General features: G+C 44.0%; 1 protein-coding gene across 1 annotated transcript in view; it reads right to left on the bottom strand.

The window, feature by feature from the left end:
• The window catches only part of METTL9 (methyltransferase like 9), a 40,701-nt gene extending 23,484 nt beyond the window's left edge, over positions 1-17,217 (bottom strand). The window contains exons 1-4 of the mRNA XM_030211691.1: positions 16,908-17,217; positions 10,813-11,003; positions 2,680-2,889; positions 436-620 (exon numbers count right to left, since the gene is read on the bottom strand). Coding sequence (XP_030067551.1) covers positions 436-620; positions 2,680-2,889; positions 10,813-11,003; positions 16,908-17,069 — 748 coding nt within the window. The 5' untranslated portion in view covers positions 17,070-17,217. The remainder of the gene's footprint in view (positions 1-435; positions 621-2,679; positions 2,890-10,812; positions 11,004-16,907) is intronic.
• Positions 17,218-23,229: the final 6,012 nt, after the last annotated feature.

A 23,229-nucleotide genomic window follows, 5' to 3' on the forward strand; every position in this document is an offset into this window, starting at 1 on the left:
GCTAAGTGCTTTGAAAATGAGCCTCATAGTAATCTTTGTATAGGTTCATTAAGAAAAAAAAAACCCAACCTCTTAAATACTAATGCTGGATTTAAAAAAGATTTCATAATGGTGCATTCTAGACTGCTAGGCTGCTGTTCTCCTGAATACATGCACAGCACAAGCTGAAAGTTCAATATGGCTGAAGGAAGATCTCTCTCTAATCTGCTGTTTGCAATACATCTGTAGAATACTGGTCCTTTCCTGACAGAATTCCAATCCTTTTCAAAGCCGATTTGGGGAAACCCATAGAATTCCATTACGTTAACATGGAGTGAGAGAAAGTTAAGTGTGTTTACATCATACAAACGGGCACAGTTGTGAATGGTAGGGTCAGAAGCACTTTTCCAAACACAAGGTTTTGCAATCTGCTAACCACACCTGTTTTGTACATACCATTCTCCACATACGGATGAAAGGGCAGGACCAGTGCAAGGATGACTCTGCCTTGAGTTGGTTCCACTACAGTTCTCATTTCCTTCAGTAAAGTCACAGGCTGGTCACACCGATCCAGCAGATTCAAGCAGCTGATAACATCATACTGGAATCCCGTTTTCTGCCACTGATCCACCTCAAGCACCCTGGAAGATCAAGAAACTCACTGACTGAAATGGAAGGAAATCTCTATAAAGCTGTGCGAATGCTATACAGGTTGCAAGGTCCGTTCATAGAAAAAAAGGCCTACATCATGCGATATTTGACCTACCATTTGATATCTACTGCAGAAACACATCCTAAACTTTCTATTCTACTTCTCGACGTGCAACAATAGTGAATAAAGCAGCGTTTTAGGTATGTAGCTCAGCCAAGATGGGATCAACTTAACCGGCGCCATATAAAGAGACTTCACTCTATTACTATTGTGATAAATTATAGTGTAATGCAATCTCTGCCCAGTCAGGTCATATAATCGCCAAGATTATAAACAGAGTACCTGAGGGGCATATCTCCAGTTATTTCTTAGAGCAACCTGAGACTTGCTGACATAGTTCTAACAGAAAAAGGACTTATTTGTATTTATGCCACAGAGGACATGAAAAGATAAAATTCTTCCTATTCCCTCTTTAGGTGCATTTTGGCAGCATATATAATCAATAAGGAAGTTATCCCCAAGTGCATTTTCAGTTCACTTGATTAGTAATACAATAAAGGTGGTAGATAACTAGTTGACCCAAGGTTGTAAGCTCTTTGAGCAGGGACTGTCTTTCTTCTATGTTTGTGCAGCGCTGCGTACGCCTTGTAGCGCTATAGAAATGCTAAATAGTAGTAGTAGTCTGCCCAGTTGTCCTCTTTCTCCAGTGCTTTAAGTTGTTTTCCCCCCTACATTTTTTGCAGAATAGTTCATCCAAGTGCTGCCAATTTTTGTTACTGAATTTTGACTAATATTAAATGAATGAAGAAATATCTAATTCCATGTGGCTATCAGCACTTAAGGGGTAAGATTTAAATCTAAAGCATACGCCTTGGAATGCCCTCCCAAAAGGTAGTGGCGGAAACACAAATGGTGATAAATTCATAAAATAATGGAATATACACAGAAAACTCCTAGAGCAAGGGGGAAAAAAAACCCCAAATGCCTTACTTACTAAACTGCATTCAGATTTTGTAGTTACATCTCAACTGCAAAAATCAGCACACAATAACTACAGAAACTATGCATTAAATTTTGGATGGTTTCTCAGTAGCTTACCATACAGTAAATGCAGAGGAAATGCCATTACTGCAATGTCATTAAGGTGGCCTTAAGTGTGCTGCATTCTCTGTCATGCAATCGGTTAACTTCCTCTGCATTAACTGCAACACCACCTATTCTCTACCCACCCCACGTCCTCTTACACGTAGGCTAAGAGCAACAGCACATGCTACAGTTAACACGCTGCATTAACAGCTAATGCAGCTTAGTAAATAAGGCCCCTAAATGAAGTCATGGAGGTGGAGGAGGAGCAGATACAGAGTTAATCCCCTAACTGGGCAAACCAGATGGGTAACTGTGGTCTGCATTTACCATCATTTACTACACTACCAATGAAATACCCAATGATCAGGAGGCAATGGCAATGTATCTTATAGAAATTGGAGATTACATGCAGTTAGGTAAAGAATTCACATTTTTCATGTGAAAAGTGAAAAATGCCAAAACTGATCCATGTGAGTTATTGTAGTGATATAGTAGCATAGACAATAATGAAAGCCCTCAACAGCAAAAGAAACTCAATGTACAGCACTATTTTCCTTATACAGGTCTCATATAGTGGACCACTGATGAATTGACAAGTAAAAACAAGTTTACCTAGTTTTTTTTTTTTTTAAGATATAGTTTGTTGTATTTATATCTTGCTGTTATACGCATTTTACAGTACTCCACTTGTAATGAAGAGGCAGATTTGAAATTCTTAATCCCAAAATATGAGGCCCTCTTTGAGCCCCAAAGTCTAAACTATGACCCAAGTCAAGAAAGAATGTGTATAAATGTAAGTTGTCACGATATTCATAGAATAGTTTATACACACATTGTCCTCACCATGATCGTCTCACTTCACAGTCATATTTATACATAAACTGGAGAGATGGAAACTTTTACAGCTCAGATGAATTTGTAGAGATGTTAACAGCTGACTTTAAGCCAGGCTAATATCACACCTGTACTTCTTTTTCTGTAGCTGCCAGATCATGGTTTGAGACATCTCTGTGACATAGATTTCCTCAAAGTGTGGGCTCATAATTTTGGTGACTTCTCCATCTCCAGCGCCCAAGTCAAGAAGTCTGCGAGACTTCCAGTCAGGGTTTATTCTAAGGAGTCTCTGAAATTGTTCTGGGGAAAACACGAACATCGAGCCTCTTCCAAGCAGTCTGAAATAGAATTAAAAAAAAAAAAAAAAATAAGCGGTGAGGGCAATGAGAAAGTAGGAAAGGTTAAGGAGACACACTTTGAAATGAGAGCATAAAATCAAAAATAATGACAAAAAGTAAAGTTTGGCCCAGCCCCACTGAGGATTAGGAAATACCAGCAGACAACAATGTAAAAGCTCTACACACATGATTAGACTACAAATAGGTTCCAAACTTTAAAAAGAGCCCAATGTGATCAGTCTATCGCAGATAAAAATCACTTCTAGCTTTCAAATTCCTTATATTTTACAACTCATTTTTACAGTGATAGTCATTTGATAAAGAAAGGTGGTCAGGAGTGGCCTAGTGGTTAGGGTGGTGATCTCTGGTCCTGGGGAACTGAGTTCGATTCCAACTTCAGGCACAGGCAGCTCCTTGTGACTCTGAGCAAGTCACTTAACCCTTCATTACCCCAGGTACAAATAAGTACCTGTATACAATATGTAAGCCGCATTGAGCCTGCCATGAGTGGGAAAGCGCGGGGTACAAATATAACAAAAAAAAAAATATATATATATATATACTGCCAAATAGGTGCTTGTGTGTAATAAAACAGTCCTAAAATAAGAAAAGTCTAAGTGAAAACAGATGCTCTAAACACAAAATTAAACAAAACTGACATCCAGCCAAATGGCTAGATACATGCCAATTCCCCTACTGAAAGTTTCTCTCCCACTGCCCAGGTTGGTTTCTGCTCTCTCTAAACTGAGAACACTACATACACATTCAACACCCAGATTCTATATAGGTTGCACAAAGCTGGGCACAAATCACAGTGTAAACTAATTAATGAGAAGTTAATCAGTAATTGGTGATAATCGGCAGTCATTTGGATTTACACATGATCTGCCCCGTGCCCTATTCTATAAAAATGCACGCTTACATTTTATAGCACTTAACTCAAACTGGAGTGTGGCCATGGGAGGGGCATTCCTAGAAATTAGGCATGATGTTAGAGAACAGGGTCATTTATGTGCCCAACTGCTATTAGTTGCACGCCAGAATTTACAACAGGTTTCAGCAGACGTATGTGCTGCGCCCAAAGTTAGGTGCGAGATCCGTGCTAAGCTAGTATTCTACAAAGGTCACTCGGCACAGAGCGACCTTCACAGAATATCTTAGCGTGGATCTTCCCGACACCTAACTTTTAGGCGCTATTTACCGAATTGCCTCCTCTGTATATGGCATTCATACATAGTAACATAGTAGATGACGGCAGAAAAAGACCTGCACGGTCCATCCAGTCTGCCCAACAAGATAAACTCATATGTGCTACTTCTTATGTATACCTTACCTTGATTTGTATCTGCCATTTTCAGGGCACAGACCGTAGAAGTCTTGCCGAGCACTAGCCCCGCCTCCCAATCTCAGCTAAGCTTCTGAGGATCCATTCCTTCTGAACAGGATTCCTTTATGTTTATCCCATGCATGCTTGAATTCTGCTACCGTTTTCATCTCCACCACCTCCCGCGGGAGGACATTCCAGGTATCTACCACTCTCTCCGTGAAAAAATACTTCCTGACATTTTTCTTGAGTCTGCCCCCCTTCAATCTCGTATCATGTCCTCTAGTTCTACCGCCTTCCCAGCTCCGGAAAAGGTTCGTTTGCGGATTAATACCTTTCAAATATTTGAACGTCTGTATCATATCACCCCTGTTTCTCCTTTCCTCTAGGGTATATATGTTCAGGTCAGCAAGTGTCTCCTCATACGTCTTGTAACGCAAATCCCACACCATTCAAGAAGAAGAAATAGTCCCTGCTTGACCTTCTCAAGTCAGGAACAGAACTACTCAGCCAGTATTACTGCCCTTCCTCTGATGGTGGCCACACTCACACTCCACAGGTTTTTAAAAATCAAAGCAGAGAGGCCACCACACAGCTCCTGAATACACAGTATTGAGTATGATAGCTGGATGGTATCCAGTTCAAACAAAAGTCAGTTAGTTATGCTTTTGTCTTCACATTTGCTTTAGTTGATCTAATACTGAAAATCTTTCTTCAAGGGTGTGTGCCAAAGAAGGAAGGGTTTAGTTATAACTATCATTGTAGTTGGCAATTCAATCAGTAGAAATGTAGATAAGCTGGGTAGCTAGAGGGCTTGGTAGCAGTCATCATGCGCCATCTAAAGAGGATTTTAGAGGCTGCAGGGAAATAAATCCAAGCTCCATAAGTGGCCCCCACTGAAGCTGCAGCACCATAAACTTTCACTTAAGATGATGGGGTTCCCTCTATTCCCCTCTCCCCCCACCCCCAGTTCCATCTAATTCAATCAGTGGAGGGGGAAGGGAATGGGACTTATATACCGCCTTTCTGTGGTTTTTCCCAACTACATTCAAAACGGTTTACATAGTATATACAGGTACTTATTTTGTACCTGGGGCAATGGAGGGTTAAGTGACTTACCCAGAGTCACAAGGAGCTGCAGTGGGAATCGAACCCAGTTCCCCAGGATCAGAGTCCGCTGCACTAACCACTAGGCTACTCCACTAGCAACATGCCATGTAAAAGCCTGCCCTTGCAGATCAGCAATGCGGCCGCGCAGGCTTCTGTTTTTGTGAGTCTGACGTCCTGCACATACGTGCAGGACGCCAGATCACAGAAACAGAAGCCTGCGCGGCTGCATTGCTGACCTGCACGGGCAGGCTTCTACATGGAATGTTGCAAGTGGAAAGCAATATTCCATGTAGAATCTCAAGTAGTAGCAACAGAATCTCAATAGTAGCAACATTCCATCTAGAATCTCCAATAGTAGCAACATTCCATGTAGAATCTCAAATAGGGAAAGGGAAATGGACTTGATATACCGCCTTTCTGTGGTTGGTATTTTGCAACAACATTCAAAGCAGTTTACATATATTCAGGTACTTATTTTGTACCTGGGGCAATGGAGGGTTAAGTGACTTACCCATTGTCACAAGGAGCTGCAGTGGGAATCGAACCCAGTTCCCCAGGATCAGAGTCCGCTGCACTAACCACTAGGCTACTCCTCCACTAGCAACATTCCATGTAGAAGCCTGCCCTTGCAGATCAGCAATGCGGCCGCGCAGGCTTCCGTTTCTGTGAGTCTGACGTCCTGCACATACGTGCAGGACGCCAGATCACAGAAACAGAAGCCTGTGCGGCTGCATTGCTGATCTGCAGGGGCAGGCTTCTATATGGAATATTGCTAGTGGAATAGCAACATTAACATTCCATCTAGAATCTCCAATAGTAGCAACATTCCATGTAGAATCTCAAATAGGGAAAGGAAAATGGGACTTGATATACCACCGTTCTGAGGTTTTTGCAACTACATTCAAAGCAGTTTACATACATATTCAGGTACTTATTGTCTACCAGGGGCAATGGAGGGTTAAGTGACTTGCCCAGAGTCACAAGGAGCTGCAGTGGGAATCGAACCCAGTTCCCCAGGATCAGCGTCTGCTGCACTAACCACTAGGCTACTCCTCCACAGACCACCATGCCCTCGCAAACCTGCTAAAAATGGAGTCTGACCACCATGTGTCACCAATGCAAAATGGCTGGATTGGTCCATGTTAACTCTCTGAGCCTCAGCTTTGTACGGAGAGTTTACAGTAAAATCTCTAAATACTAGGGAAAAAACCTCAATAAGTGATTCCTGGTAAGAGGTTTTGAATCTTATGCCCTATGTCAATCTGAACATGAGTCAGCTTAGACACTCCTTATCCAAAACAAACTTGTGTTTAAATGCAGAACCCTGTGGTTAAAGAATCCACATCACATTATCTCATAAATGGTTCTCAGTAGAAAGGCCCTGGGTCAACGGAAGTGGAAGCAAAGGTCTCTCACCACTAGATGTGGTTCCTGTACAACAGGATTTAGATGCACTGAAATCGCTAACAGGGAGAAGAAGCTTATCTGACTCAATTATCCCATGTTTATATTTTCATCATTATTAATAAGACACTGGCCAACACATTTACCACTTCAGACTACGACCACAAGCCTCCAACCATAAACAAGGGATTTTCTCACAGGTGGGATTTATCCAATCTATATATATAAAAGGCATCGCCAACGTTCCAATGAAGCCTCAAGCCGGATGAGGCGCCCGAGATATCCGGTTTGGCCTGCAGTCACTGTAGCTCCGCCCTCGCGTCAAAAAGCGATGACGTCGAGGGCGGGGTGGTGAAGGCACAACGCACGAGTTTCAGAGATTCCAGACAGCACAGCAGCGGGGAGAGCGCTGCGAACTTTCATCACAAACTCGCAACCAAGGGAGGGAGGGGGGGGGTGTGGAACTCTGAAGGGAAGGATGGGGGGGGGGGGCCTAGAACTCGGGAGGGAGGATGGTGGGGGGAGGGATTACCTTGCTAGCGCCCGTTTCATTTTTTCCCGAAACGGGCATTTCTTACTAGTCAAGATAATAAAATCCTCAGAAAATAGGAGAAGGCCCCACCCTCAAGATCCTCTTTGGATTCAGGAAAAGGTTAAAAATTAGACCGTAGCTTCTCAGTCTATTCTATTTCTCAACTGTAAAGCTTGCAAGTCCCAGTTAAAGGAGACTTGTTTACCTGCAATCTGGTACTGAAAAAGAGAAATCCATCCCCATATGGTCCCACAAAGATGGTACCTATAAAGCTTAAGCTGCTGACCCAGAAAGGCTCGGAAATAGAAGATCCCATGCCTCTTAGAATCCCTAAATAAGAACTGCAGGGGGAAAGCTGGGAGGTTAGGCCTGGGGTTTTCCTAGAATAGTTTAACTGCAAATCTACACAAAGCTCCTCCTCATTAATCAACAAAACCAATGTATTTCATTAAGCAAAAGCAAATAAAAGGTTATATATGTCACAACCACTTCTCGAGGCAAACTTCATGCATCTAAACAGATTCAGATCTAATCTTTTGGCTACTCCTTCCAGCCAGGAGAGGGTGCCCCTTCAATATTTGGGGTTGCAGCAGGCCCAGCAGGTTTTTCTCAGTGTTATCTCAGCAAGCATGGACCTGTGTAGATCACCACTTCCAGTGATAGGTACAGACTTCCAGTGGTGGGCTAGCTGCACAGAGTAGGGAGACATCCACCCCTACATCTAAATACAGCAATTATCTCATATGTTACTGTAAAGAAACTGTCAGTTAGTTCTATGACATAACCACCCTTATTCTAATAGAAAAACTAAAAAAAAAAAAAAAAAGATTTAAGGAAAAAGAACAGTGACAATACATGTGAAAGGCCTGCATTCATTTACAAGGCTTGGTTTCTGCCCCCTGGTCTATAGATTCTGCAGAGAAAGTGCTGGGGGGGGGGGGGGGGGGGGGGGCAGGAGACATAAAAACTGAGCCATTCCACAGACAGGTCAAAACTCAGAACACAAAATAGGTTCCCAGACTCTACAGCAAGCCATGGGATCATCGGAGAGGTGTGTGTGTGTGGTGTGTGTACAGAAAGGGAGACAAAAATAATAAGCGGATGGGACTTCTCCGCTACCACGAAAAGGCTAAAGCACCTATGGCTCTTCAGCATGGAGAAGAGACATATAAAGGGAGATATGATAGAGGTCTATAAAATACTGAGTGGAGTGAAATGGGTAGATGTGAATTGCTTGTTTACCCTTTCCAAAAGTATTATGACTAGGAGGACACACAATGAAGCTACTAAGAAATGCATTTAAAACAAACCAGAGAAAATATTTATTCACTCAAAGTGTAATTAAACTCTGGAATTTGTTGCCAAAGAATTTGGTAACACCAGCTAGGTTAGCAGGTTTGGATAATTTCCAAAAAGAAAAGTCCATAAGCCATTATTAAGATGGACTTGAGAAAATCCACTGCTTACTTCTAGGATAAGCAGTATAAAATCTGTTTCACTGTTCTGGGAGCTTGCCAGGCCCGTGACCTGGATCAGCCACTGTTGGAAACAGGATACTAGGCTTGCTGGACCTTCTGTCTGTCCCAGTTCTTATGCATACACACTAGAGCTGCACCAAATATTTTACTATTTGGTCAAATACAAATGCAAGTAATGGGCACTGAGCTTTAGAATAAAAATTAAGACGCAACGTGAAATCAGTATTTCAGTACAATTTAGAACACTAGAGCTCCAGATTACGCATATTCAACATTTAAACCACTATTCGGCTGCATACGAATAATGTATTTGAAATAGACTAGATAGAGTCAATCAGGAGGGTGCCCAGACCCCAGCTTCTGAATAAGCCTTAGATAAAAGTAGACTTTCCGGAAAAAATAGGCGTACAAGGGAACTGGAAAATCCCATGCTGGAGCAGGACTAAAAGAGAGGAATTACCTCAGGTGCCTAGGAAGTTTTTCTGTGTGTGTGGTGGGGGGGCTAACAAGGGGAGGAGCCCTGGGGAGAAGAACCTGCCTGGGTGCACAAGCATTATATAATGGCTCCCAGTAGGACCAGAGATGTGTAGCTCCTGCCTATTCTTGAGAATCTGGAGGCACCCACTCCAATAGAGACAGAATTCCTGAACATATGCACCTCACCGATTTGGAAGCTGAGTTTGAACCCCAAGGTGTACAGATGTGAAAGGGGGATACAGTTGAAGCTATTTTTGTTGGGAAGGGAGAAATTTATATGCTATTTTACCAGTGTTTGACAGCAATGGTGTTGGGTATATTGCCAACTGCTTAAATTGAAACTATCCCAATGGGAAAAGCTGTGAGGGGCCCCAGGGCTTCTAAGACTGAAGGAGTCCTGAACACTGGAGATACTGTGGGGAAATAAGAAGTATCAGCCAGAGTGAGGGAAGCTGAGGACTGTATTTTCACTAATATACTGGGACGGAGAAATGCCATAGTAAAGGACTGTTGAGAGCAACCATGGGCTGGGCTGGAAGCCAGAAAGCAGGACAATAAACAGTTGTGCTTCCTTACAGCCTCACCTGCATATACCTTGTGGTCTACTTAAATCTTTGGAATTATATGTTGCTTAAGACTTTACAAATTTGAAATTATTAGACAGACTGCTCATGACACTTATCTAGGGCTGGAAAGTGTCTGGGCTGTTACCCAGATGTGACCTTATTTGTTCACCCTGAGTGCGAAGGCAGCAGAAAACCAGGACCATGGCAACAGTAGCCTGGCAAAATCTTTCAGATCCTGTTTGTGGAGGACTCCCCCCTATTACTATAAATAGATAAATAATTAAATAAAACCCATCCTATTGTGAATGAAGTTTAAAAAGACCACTTTTTTTGAAGATGCTTTTAACCCCTATTCCCCTGTTCAGTACTCATGTTTGTTTAATAAGTAATCCCCTAATCCCTTGCTGGTCCTGTTTGCTTTAAATAGTGTAAATATCAAGGAGAGACTGCCTTATATGTGTTTTGCGTACAGTACTGTGTATATCTAGTAGCGCTACAGAAATATGGAACAGTAGCAGTAGGCACCAGAACCCCTGGTTCTTATTCAGCTGTAAGGAAAACTGCTGAGCAAAAGAAACACTTTAAAAGCTGAACTTTTTCTATTCTGAGCAGGCCACTTTAAAATGAAGTAAACTGAAATTCTATACAGAAGAGGACACCCTCTACTGCTCTAGAGAGAAAAATTTCTATAGAGGAATGAAAGTGAAATTCAATTTACCTCTTCCCTTGTGGCAATGCAAAGCTGATTTCATCACATCAAGCCCAGAAGCACAAGGAATCCGTGTGGCTAACTCTGTGGCAAGTGTAAACCTTGTTTATGGTTTGGGTATTTACACAAGGAAGAGTTTATTGAATCAAACCCAAACACCCTCTTCATGCTACATGGACACATCTAAGATTTCAATCTACTAAAGAGACTAAGAATACAAATGGTGTGACTTATAATCTCTCTTTTCAGCTGACCACAGGGCAGTTACTGATGTGTAAAAACCCAAACAAAGCAAAAGGTACAGATACCACTGTGCCACTCACCCATTAATAGATGTCCGGGACATAAACATGCTGAACAGAGAGGACATAACAGAGTGGTAGAGCTGGATGGACAACCAGCCAGATTTCTCAATGCTTCGGTGAAGGAAGACCCGTGTTCCATCATCTAAATAGCTCTGGACAAACACCAGCTTGAGGGACTCGCACAACTTCTCGGTGTCACACACGTACCACTACACGGTAAAAGGACCAATACAACAAAAGGTTAGAAAGACAACAACAGAATGGCAGAATCTCCCCACCCCCCCCCACCCCCCACGTCTTCCTCTCCACAGTACCTGAGAGGGAGCCTGTATGGGATAGCAGGCTAGTTCCCAGCACCAGCATAACTTGAATCAATGATGCTTCCAGTAACTTCTGTTCTTCTAATATGAGTGATTACGGCTGGCTGAGAAAAGTGAGAGTGATCGTTTCCCGGGGTCCTAACTCACACTTGGAAAGGATGGAGCTACTGCAAGGCCCACCCACAAAATATGTGTGCGGAGCTGAAGTCATAAAGGCAATAAAATGGTATACCCCTTTGAGCACTGCTGTTGGGAGGAATCTAGAGCATCTGTGCTGAGAAACACAATTACTGACGGGGAGGGAGATGGAGAGGGGAAAGTGGCTTTAACTTTTGGTTAGCCACCAGTTGCAAAACTGATTCAGTCAAATGATGGGTTCTCTGCGGCTGACCCTGTTGCCCGTTTAAGGCCAGCCCTGCGAGAACTGAACAAGCATCACTACATCAAACTGCTGAGAATCACAACACTGAAATATGCTTGATGTCTTGAAACCATGTTCAGCAGCAATCTCAAAAGATATACCGAGAAGCCAATGCAATAAGTGTAGCTCGGCTTTTGCACACAATTTTGTTGATGTTAAAAAAAGTTTTGCACATAAGCTGTGTACAAACACTTGTGCTGACATCAATACACAGTTCATTTAAATCCCACGGTAAGGAAGACATTAGCTATTCAAGGCCGATCATAGAAATGCCCAGAAGACCCAAAGGCTAAGTGCATGACTTTAATGCTTGCGCTTAGGAGTGTTATAAAAAAATAAAAGTTAGCTTGCTTCTTGGCATTCAGTGTTAGTGAGGATATTGTGCCTGCTTCTTCTCTTTATTGTAAGCATACAGGACCTGCAATTATTTTCTGGCTTCCTTGAAGGGGCTGGATATAAAAATCAGGGATAAGAAGCTGAGTAGGAAGTGCGTTAGAAGTACTGGACTGCTGAGAAATGACCAGAATATTGTTTACGCGTGAAACAGTATTCCGGCCCGTGCCTACAATGCAGATGCAACTCTTGCATGTGCCAATAAATATTGTTGATACTACAAAAATTGTTTTGTGCACCTGAAGTTGCATGTGCTGAAATGCTACTCTGCATACAAATAGTGCTGTAACATGTAAGATAGTAGATGACGGTAGAAAAAGACCTGCATGGTCCATCCAGTCTGCCCAACAAGATAAACTCATGTGTGCTACTTTTTGTGTATACCTTACCTTGATTTGTACCTGTCCTTTTCAGGGCACAGACCGTATAAGTCTGCCCAGCACTATCCCCGCCTCCCAACCAGCAGCCCCGCCTCCCACCACCGGCTCTGCCACCCAATCTTGGCTAAGCTGCTTAGGATCCATTGTTTGAATTCCGTTACCGTTTTCATTTCCAGCACCTCCCGCGGGAGGGCATTCCAAGCATCCACCACTCTCTCCGTGAAGAAATACTTCCTGACATTTATCTTGAGTCTGCCCCCCTGACATTTTTGTTGGTATTGCAAAAACTGTATGCATAGATTACTACTGTTTACAGAAAGGGTGGTATATCACGTTAAATAAAGCATAACCATTCCAGCACATGGAACTTCAGATACAACTGTGTGTGCCAGATATAGCTGCCCATTAGAGAAGACCCTCTGTGTGAATGTGTCCAATGTGCTCCCTCACGTTACTGCATATTTTTTGCCCACAGGCAAGTTGCATACTTTTGCTTTGTAGATTGGGCAGCAGAAGCAACATTTTTTTTCTTTACACCTGTTTTGGCAACTACACACCTTAAGTGTTTAAAAGTTTGATAAGTTCACAGTGTACTTGTAGACATCCATTTCTAGAAGCAGCACAGCACTGGAAGCGCTCAACAGCAAATAATTCTAATTAACGGCAGCTGGCGAAGTATTGAACTAAGGGTTGTTGGGGGGGTTTTTTGTAGAACTTCCTAAAAGGCTTGATCCTCGCTTCATAAATTCATAAGTACATAAGTACATAAGTAGTGCCATACTGGGAAAGACCAAAGGTCCATCTAGCCCAGCATCCTGTCACCGACAGTGGCCAATCCAGGTCAAGGGCACCTGGCACGCTCCCCAAACGTAAAAACATTCCAGACAAGTTATACCTAAAAATGCGGAATTTTTCCAAGTCCATTTAATAGCGGTCTATGGACTTGTCCTTTAGGAATCTATCTAACCCCTTTTTAAACTCCGTCAAGCTAACCGCCCGTACCACGTTCTCCGGCAACGAATTCCAGAGTCTAATTACACGTTGGGTGAAGAAAAATTTTCTCCGATTCGTTTTAAATTTACCACACTGTAGCTTCAACTCATGCCCTCTAGTCCTAGTATTTTTGGATAGCGTGAACAGTCGCTTCACATCCACCCGATCCATTCCACTCATTATTTTATACACTTCTATCATATCTCCCCTCAGCCGTCTCTTCTCCAAGCTGAAAAGCCCTAGCCTTCTCAGCCTCTCTTCGTAGGAAAGTCGTCCCATCCCCACTATCATTTTCGTCGCCCTTCGCTGTACCTTTTCCAATTCTACTATATCTTTTTTGAGATACGGAGACCAGTACTGAACACAATACTCCAGGTGCGGTCGCACCATGGAGCGATACAACGGCATTATAACATCCGCACACCTGGACTCCATACCCTTCCTAATAACACCCAACATTCTATTCGCTTTCCTAGCCGCAGCAGCACACTGAGCAGAAGGTTTCAGCGTATCATCGACGACGACACCCAGATCCCTTTCTTCATCCGTAACTCCTAACGCGGAACCTTGCAAGACGTAGCTATAATTCGGGTTCCTCTTACCCACATGCATCACTTTGCACTTGTCAACATATTAGTTTTCAATAAAATATGATTCACAAGCCTCTTTTCTTGGGGGTATTTAACTAAGCTGTGGTAGAAAGTGGCTTTAGCATTTCCCTTACATAGGATTTTTCCCAAGCGCTAATGCCATTTTTACCCCAGCCGTAAACTGGACACTTTTCTTTTTCCTCCACTAGTGTGAGCACTTACTGATACCTATTTTGTAGTAAATAAGGTCTCGTGTAATCCTGAACTAATTATTTAGTGCATGGTAACGTTAGCGGCACTGATTAGTACAATAAAATTTAAAAAATTTAGCACACGATTTGCACACAGACCACACTACTGCAAGACATGAGCACATCCTACGGTAAGCCATTTTAAGTTGTGTATATGTGTGTTAGCGCTTATTGCAGCTTAGTACAAGGACCCCTTGGTGTATTCTCCTGTATTGTGAGACAGAGACGGAGGGAGGAGGGACAAGAGCTGCGTCTCTTACAGTCCTCACGCCCCCAGCCTGGATATCAGCTGCGTGACCAATCTCGCTTATAACACTACGCATCCCCCATGAGCAGGACCAATACCATGTACTTATTAACCTTATTTTCCAATCTATATTTTATTATTTTTATACCTTTCCCAGGCTATTTCTTCCCTCTTTTCTTCGTTCAAACATGCGTGGGATATGCGTAAAGGAATCCTGTGCAGAAGGAATGGATCCTCAGAAGCTTAGCCGAAATTGGGTGGCGGAGCAGTTGGGGGTAAGAGGGGGTGGTGGTTGGGAGGCGAGGATAGGGGAGGGCAGACTTATACGGTCTGTACCAGAGCCGGTGATGGGAGGCAGGACTGGTGGTTGGGAGGTGGGAAATACTGCTGGGCAGACTTATATGGTCTGTGCCCTGAAAAGGACAGGTACAAATGCAAGGTAAGGTATACACATGTGAGTTTGTCTTGGGCAGACTGGATGGACCATGCAGGTCTTTATCTGCCGTCATCTACTATGTTTGTTCTGTTATCTTTTTCATTTGGTATTTTGTTCCATAAATCATTTAGTTTTTGCATCATTCATTTCAACTGTTTCCTCCTGCTCCTCTGAGCTTCCAGCTCCATCAGTCTCTATAGCGCTGTGACACCCTGAAGATTTCAAGTTACCTGTTTTCCACCCTCTTTACAACAATCCCTTACTCCTGCTTGACCTACTACATGAACCTGGTATGTAAACCCTAAGCTGGTCCTATACACGACACCAACGAGCAATGTCATAGCTTCCCAACCCCCACCAAACCAGGGAATGAAGTACATAAGCATCGCCATGCTGGGACAGACCAAGGGTCCATCGAGCCCAGCACCCCGTCACCGACAGCGGCCAAAAGAACAAGCAATTTGTCCCGCCCATCCTAGAAATACTGTATTCCCTCGTCCATTCAATAACATTCTATGGCTTTTTCCTCCAGGAAGCAGTCCAACCCTTTTTTTGAAGTCCGCTAAGTTAACAGAAACTGAGACCAGACTATCCACATAGCAGTGCAGAGCATTGGACATCTCCCACACTATCTATAGTTTCTCAACCACTTGTCTAAGGTGGAGCTGCCAAACACTATTGTTTCAAAACCTTTCAGCTACTATTTTGGACTAGGAAATTAAAATGGAGGAGCAATATGAGCATTGAAGATACAGCAATCTGCCACACTTAAAATCATAGTGCAGTATATGAACTTCTGCCAAAACAGGGAACCAGTATTGCAGCAGACAGAAAACAAATACTTTAAGAATTGTGGTAGGCTGTACTAAAACAATAAAACTGGCCACGTGCATGAGTCACCTACTTTAGAGAGATTGGGAAAAGTATATCACAGAGCAACTATAGGACACTTAGAGGCCTGTGTCAGGCACCAACACACTCCTAGAATAGAAAAAATTACAAAGCAGGAAGCACTAAAGTGTTGTGCATTATATTTGTGATCTGTGCGCGCTAAGGGCCCTGCTTTCTAAGCTGCGCTGTAGGCGCACTAGCATTTTCAGCATGTGCTAATGCTAGAGACACCCATATATTCCTATGGGCGTTTCTAGCGTTAGTGCGAGGAACATGCACTAAAAACAGTAGCACACTTTAGTAAACAGGGCTGCTAATGTGCAGTATTTTTTTTTTTTGAGGGGGTGAATCAGGGTCAGAGAATGGAAGCATACTGACATTACTGCCATGCTAACTGGTTAGCATGCCCATAAGTGCTCCCGTGGTAATTTCCTTTAATGACCACATGCTAATGTTGGCATTAGTGCATGGCCAGAAACAAACAAACAAAAAAAAAAAAGGCCCTTTTGACAGCAGCACTAGAAATGGGCTTAGCGCACAGGAAAACGCTATGCCCATTTCTTAAGGCAGCTTAGTAAAAGGGCCCCCTTAAGTATTTAACATACTTGTAACTAAACATGTTTGTGCATCTCCTGACTGGAGATAAAGCCTTTTAAATGTCAAGTTTAATAAAAATTAATACACCACCCAATAGTAATCTGAGTAGTGTGCATCAGGATACAACAAAGAACGAAAAAGAAAAGCAGTTACATATTAAAGAGAGAGAAATAAGTGTGCAGAGAAATTGCTTCTGAAATGCCAGCTTGCATTTTTATTGATACCTTGCATTGGCCCAGTAGTAATTACCCAGAGCTATCAACTTGTGATGGAAGGTGAAGAGGGGGGTTTCAGATCTCTGCGAGAGATCGATGTTATGTATTGTGAGACAGAGACGGCGGGAGGGGGGGGGGAGGAGGGACAAGAGCAGCGCCTCTTACAGCCCTCACGCCCCCCCCCCCCCCCCCCGGCCCCCTGGATATCAGCGGCCTGACCAGTCTCGCTTATTACGCGAGCAGGACCGGTACCACCATGTCCCGTCCACGGCCAGATGCGATTCTCTCCACCTTCTCCCCTCCCCCTCCTTCGGTTTCAATGGAAGAGCGCTGCCTGCCTGAGGGGCGGCCCACGCAAGCTGCCCTCCTCCCCCCCTACCTCCTGGCTGTCCTTCCAGTGGTTGACTTCGCCTTGGCTCATCATGCTAGCGTACAGGGACCTGGTCACCGGACTCCGGAGGTAGCGGCCGCTCCACATCATCTTCCTCAGGAGGCACAGAGACAGCACGTAGCACGAAAGCCAGCACAGGAACAATTTCATCTGTGCGACCCGGGGCGCGGCCGTCGGCGTGCAGTGAGCCCGTAGGTGCTCGCCATGGCTAGGCAGCCCCGCAGTGCACGCTGGCTTCGGGTGGTGGTAGTGGAAAAAAAGCCTGTGGCCTGCCGCAGCCCAAAAACCAGCCGTAAACCCGCCCAAAAACCGCCTGAAGCCAAACCCCGCCTCCTGCGTCACTAATCCCGCCCCTGACGGCAACCCCGCCCCTGAAAAGCTTCTATTGGACCAAATTGGACCAATAGAAGCCCCGGAAAAGCTTCTACTGGACCAAATTGGACCAATAGAAGCCCCGGAAAAGCTTCTATTGCACCAAATTGGACCAATAGAAGCCCCGGAAAAGCTTCTATTGGACCAAATTGGATCAATAGAAGCCCCGGAAAAGCTTCTACTGGACCAAATTGGACCAATAGAAACCCCGGAAAAGCTTCTATTGGACCAAATTGGACCAATAGAAGCCCCGGAAAAGCTTCTATTGGACCAAATTGGACCAATAGAAGCCCCGGAAAAGCTTCTACTGGACCAAATTGGACCAATAGAAGCCCCGGAAAAGCTTCTATTGGACCAAATTGGACCAATAGAAGCCCCGGAAAAGCTTCTACTGGACCAAATTGGACCAATAGAAGCCCCGGAAAAGCTTCTACTGGACCAAATTGGACCAATAGAAGCCCCGGAAAAGCTTCTATTGGACCAAATTGGACCAATATAGAAGCCCCGGAAAAGCTAACTGGAATCACCGCAGATGCCTTACCACCCATTGGTAACGGTAAAAAGCCTTGTTCCCACAGTAAAAAATCCTTTCCTCCATTCCTGTCTTCCTCACCTCGGACGTCACTTACGTTTTCCTGCAGCAGGCAGTGATTCACAGTCACAGGCTGGCTCCCTATTCTTCCTCCTGCTGCAGAAGGAAGGCAATGGAGTCAGCCTGTGACTGAATCGCTGCAGGAAAATGTAATACCCATGATGAGGAGGAAGAGAAGGGAGAGGGGTTTTTATTCAACAGACACTGAGCCTCGGATCACCTGAGGCATTTCGCAGCTTGGCAACCCCAGACCGATCGGGGCTCCGGAGGGTGAGAGTAAGGTGCTGCTACTTACGTGGTGAAGCAGGTACACCTGCCATCCTTCAGCACCCTGAACTCCGGGCTCGCCCTCCGCCGCTACAATGTAGGCCCCGCCTGCCCCCACCATCTCTGTCAGCTCTTCCTCCTCCTCCTCTTCAGGACATTTCATTGGTGAAATCCATTAGCTGCTGGAGTCAGAGCTTGCATCATGGATGGGAATGGGGACAAAACTCATGGGGACAAACTGTTCACTACAGACATAAATCGAATGCCTCTATTTCACTCCTGTGACCTTATTTGAAACTTTTAATGCAGAGGAAAATTCAGCAGGATATCAGAAAGATATCCTGCTGAATTAGATACAGATCTGATCGCAGATATTCAAAAATTAGGAAAGAAAAAAAGAGGTTCTCTTGATGGGAGATTTCAATCTGCCGGATGTAGATTGGAAGGTTCCGTCTGCAAAATCAGAAAGAAGTAGAGAGATTGTGGATGCCTTCCAAAGTGCTCTGCTCAGACAAATGGTGACGGAACCCACGAGGGAGGGAGCGACACTACATCTGGTGCTCACAAATGGGGATAGTGTGTCAAATGTCCGAGTGGGTGCACACCTGGGAAGCAGTGACCATCAAAGGTGCTGACTTTAGTAAAATGGGGGAATACCTGAGGAAGGAGCTGATGGGCTGGGAGGACGTACAAGAAGTGGAAGGACAGTGGTCCAGGCTGAAGGAAGTAATAAATAGGGCCACAGACCTTTATGTAAGGAGAGTAAATAAAAGCAAGAGAAAAAGGAAACTGATATGGTTCTCCAAGAAAGTGGCTGAGAAAATAAAGGCTAAAGAGTTAGCGTTCCAGAAATATAGAAAATCTCAAGAAGAGGAACACGGGGAGGAATACCGGGTGAAACTGAAAGAAGCCAAGAGAGAGATACATCTGGCGAAGGCGCAAGTGGAAGAACAAATGGCTAGAAATGTAAGGAGGGGAGACAAAAATTTCTTCAGGTATATTAGTGAAAGGAGAATGACTAAAAAGGGAATTGTGAGACTAAAAGATACAGCGAAACGCTATGTAGAAAATGATGAAGAAAAAGCCAATTTGCTAAATAGATACTTTTGTTCTGTTTTCACTGAAGAAAATCCTGGAGAAGGACCGAGAGGGACTGGCAAAAGTACACCTGAGAATGGAGTGGATAGAGCACCGTTCATGGAAGAGAGTGTGTATCAACAACTTGAAAAGCTAAAGATGGACAAAGCCATGGGACCCCAGAATATTGAGGGAGCTCAGAGAGGTTCTGGCGGGTCCTCTTAAAGATTTGTTTAATAAATCCTTGGAGACGGGAGAGGTTCCGAGGGATTGGAGAACAGCGGATGTGGTCCCTCGTCACAAAAGTGGTGATAGGGAAGAAGCTGGAAACTACAGGCCGGTAAGCCTCACTTCGGTTATTGGAAAAGTAATGGAAGCCATGCTGAAGGAAAGGATAGTGAATTTCCTGGAAGCCAATAAGTTGCAAGATCCGAGACAACATGGTTTTACCAGAGGGAAATTGTGCCAAACGAATCTCATTGAATTCTTTGATTGGGTAACTGGAGAATTGAATCATCGACATGCTATAGACGTAATCTACTTAGATTTTAGCAAAGCTTTTGACACGGTTCCCCACAGGAGGCTCTTAAATAAACTCGATGGGCTGAAGATAGGTCCCGAAGTGGTGAACTGGATTAGGAACTGGTTGACGGACAGACGACAGAGGGTGGTGGTAAATGGAGTTCGCTCGGAGGAGGGAAAGGTGAGTAGTGGAGTGCCTCAGGGATCGGTGCTGGGGCCGATTCTGTTCAATATATTTGTGAGTGACATTGCCGTAGGGTTAGAAGGTAAAGTTTGCCTATTTGCGGATGATACTAAGATTTGTAACAGAGTGGACACCCGGGAGGGAGTGGAAAGCATGAAAAAGGATCTGAGGAGGAAGTGACGTCATCGACGGAGATGGCAGCATGAGCTGAAAGCTCCGTCACACCCCGAGCAACTAAAGCACATTAATCCTAAGAAAGAGCTTCAATCTGCAGCAGAAAATACGGAGCAGCGAGATAAAAGAAGAGCGGAAAGAATGACATCGACATCGCAAACAGCTATGCAGGCTCTGTCGGCGTTCGCGTTCGAGAGCGCATCAGCAGGGAAAAAAAAACATGGCGGCGCTCCGACGGAACAGCGGCCCAATCTAACACCGGAGCAGCAACTGCATGACTCCCCACCTCTATTCGAAACAGGAGATGTCCCGGAACCTGAGGAAACCACGCTACAGGATATCGGATCCTGGATAAAGGAGATTCAGACAGATCTCAAAGCCATGCGATCTGATCTCACGTTACTGGGGACGGATCTGAAAGGTGAGATTGGGGCCTTGGGAGTCCGCGTGGCAGAGACTGAAGACAGGCTAGAAGAACAAGCGGAGGCCGTACAGAGCCTAAATGAGCAGGCAAGCAAATCTAAACAAGAACTTCAGCAAATATGGGACAAATTAGAGGATCTCGAGAATCGCAATCGAAGAAATAATCTGAGGTTCAGAGGACTGCCAGAAGTACCATTATACTCAGATAGTGAGACTGTGGTGCAAAAAATAGCGAGCGCATGGCTGGCAACAATGAAAGTCAATAAAAGCCCCTTGGATATACAAATAGTGCGGGCTCATCGGGCGTTGGGAACGCCCAGAGCTAATACACCACGAGACATAATAGCCTGTTTTGGTGACTTTAAAATAAAAGAACAGATTATGCAGGCGGCTAGGGAATCCCCAGATTTTCAATGGGAATCCTACAAAATTGCTTGCTACCAAGACCTGGCAGCCGCCACTTTGAAAAGAAGAGCGGAGTTGAAACCCATAACTCAATTTTTGCAGGCAGAAGGTATTCGTTACCGATGGAGCTACCCTTTTGCTCTACGCTTCTATAAAGAGGGGAAACTTCATCAAATACGACAACTGGAAGACGCAAAAGAACAACTACCAAAAGCTTTTGAGGGCACAACGCAGCAAGCTACTAAGACTAATCTACCAAAACCACGATGGCAGAGAGTGACTAGAGGCAAGGGGCGACTCTCTCGACAGCAATCAGACCCCAGACTTCGACACGATTTAGAGGCACATGGGTCTTGAACAAAACCTCAGAAAGACAACGTTGGAATTAAAAGCAGACCAGAACCTGAAACGAGAGGATCCATGGAAGAGTGAGACACACTGTTTAGGAACTGTTTAGTAGATTTGACATGTTATAAGTTATGAAAAGTTATATACTGTTATTCTATGAAAAGAATGTGATAAGGAAGGCCCTAGGAGGGGATTAATAGGTTAACACTTGAAGGTGGAAAAATATCAAAGATATGCAAGAATAAATAATGGGGGTGAGGTCCCTTCCCCGAAAACACACCTGTGTAATAATAACAGATGTGTATAATACCAGGGAGGGAGAAGGGGGGAGGGAGGAAGGGGTGGGTAATAGAAGGGAAAAGCAGAAAATACGGATGTCCGGAATGGGTGGAAGAAAAATAGGGAAATGGGGGAGCAGCCCACATATAAACTTAGAAGATGAATGTGTAACAAAAAACAATGCATAATATGACCTGCATGACCCTTAATGTTAAGGGATTAAATTCTCCCACGAAGAGACAGTTGATGTTTAGAGAAATGCAACGCCTAAAAGCAGATGTGTCTTTCATACAGGAAACACATCTGCAGCCAACTAAAGAACACCTGTGCCAAGGGGGGAGGAGTAATTCCATATATTTTGCATCCAACCACAAAGAGAATAAGAAAAAGGGAGTCCTTATAATAATGACCAATAGGCTCCCATGGCAGGTACAAGAGATAATAAGAGATAGAGAGGGACGATACCTATTGCTAATAGTTCAGTTGGGAAATGAAACACTGTCCCTTTTAAACATTTACGCACCTAACACTCAACAGGGAGCCTTTTATAAAGAAATATCTAAGACCCTGAGTAAACATGTTAAAGGCATTTTACTAATAGGAGGGGACTTCAATCTGACACTACACCCAATGTTAGATAACACAACAGGAGGGGTACGATATGCCCAATCTGAAAGAGCACAACTGCATAAATTTTTAGATAAGTGGCAGGTAATGGACATCTGGAGACAGATGCATCCGAAATCCAGAGGTTATACATACTATTCGGCGGTCCATGATTCCCAGTCTCGTATAGATATGTGGTTGGGGCCACCAGATATATTCTCTAAAGTAATAGAGATACAGATACTTCCAAGAACATGGTCAGATCATGCACCCGTTCTATTGGAAATAGAATGGACAGTCAGATCTCTGGAGATCCCAGCTTGGAGATTCCCGGATGGATTATTGGCGGACCCTAAGATGCTTTTGCAATTGGAAGGGGAGATAAAGGAATACTTAGATCATAATGACAATGGAGAAGTAACCTCACAGATACTTTGGGAAGGATTGAAAGCAGTGATCAGGGGGAAAATAATAACAATACAAATACATATGAAAAAGAAAGCAAAGGCCCAGACACAAACACTACATGAGGAACTGTTAAGGCTAACCATACAAGCCCAGCAATATCCCTTATCACAACAGTCACAAGATAGGATACATAGTATTCGATTAGCGCTTAGAGAGCTACAACTAGTAGAAGTGGCAGAACAACTACAACAAGCCAGACAAACTTACTTTGAATTTGGTAATAGGCCCTCGAGACTGTTAGCACACAAACTTAAAAAACGTAGCCTAAATTCATACATACATACGATTCAAATGGAAGGGGGCGCAATGGGCACTAAATTGGAAGACATAAAAGACACTTTTTACAAATACTATCAACGGTTATACCAGGCGGAAGAACTAGCGACCCCACAAGCCACCCGGGAATACTTGGCACAGGTAACACTCCCAAAATTGACAACTGGGGAGGTAAAGGTGTTATCTGATGCAATCACCTTAGAAGAGGTACAATGGGCTATCGGAGACCTACCAAGTGGGAAAGCCCCGGGACCCGATGGCTACACAAATAAATTCTATAAAAAATATAGTAACATTCTGGCACCGCTGTTAGTCCG

Source organism: Microcaecilia unicolor, chromosome 8 (genome assembly GCF_901765095.1).
Source record: "Microcaecilia unicolor chromosome 8, aMicUni1.1, whole genome shotgun sequence".
NCBI lineage: Eukaryota > Metazoa > Chordata > Amphibia > Gymnophiona > Siphonopidae > Microcaecilia > Microcaecilia unicolor.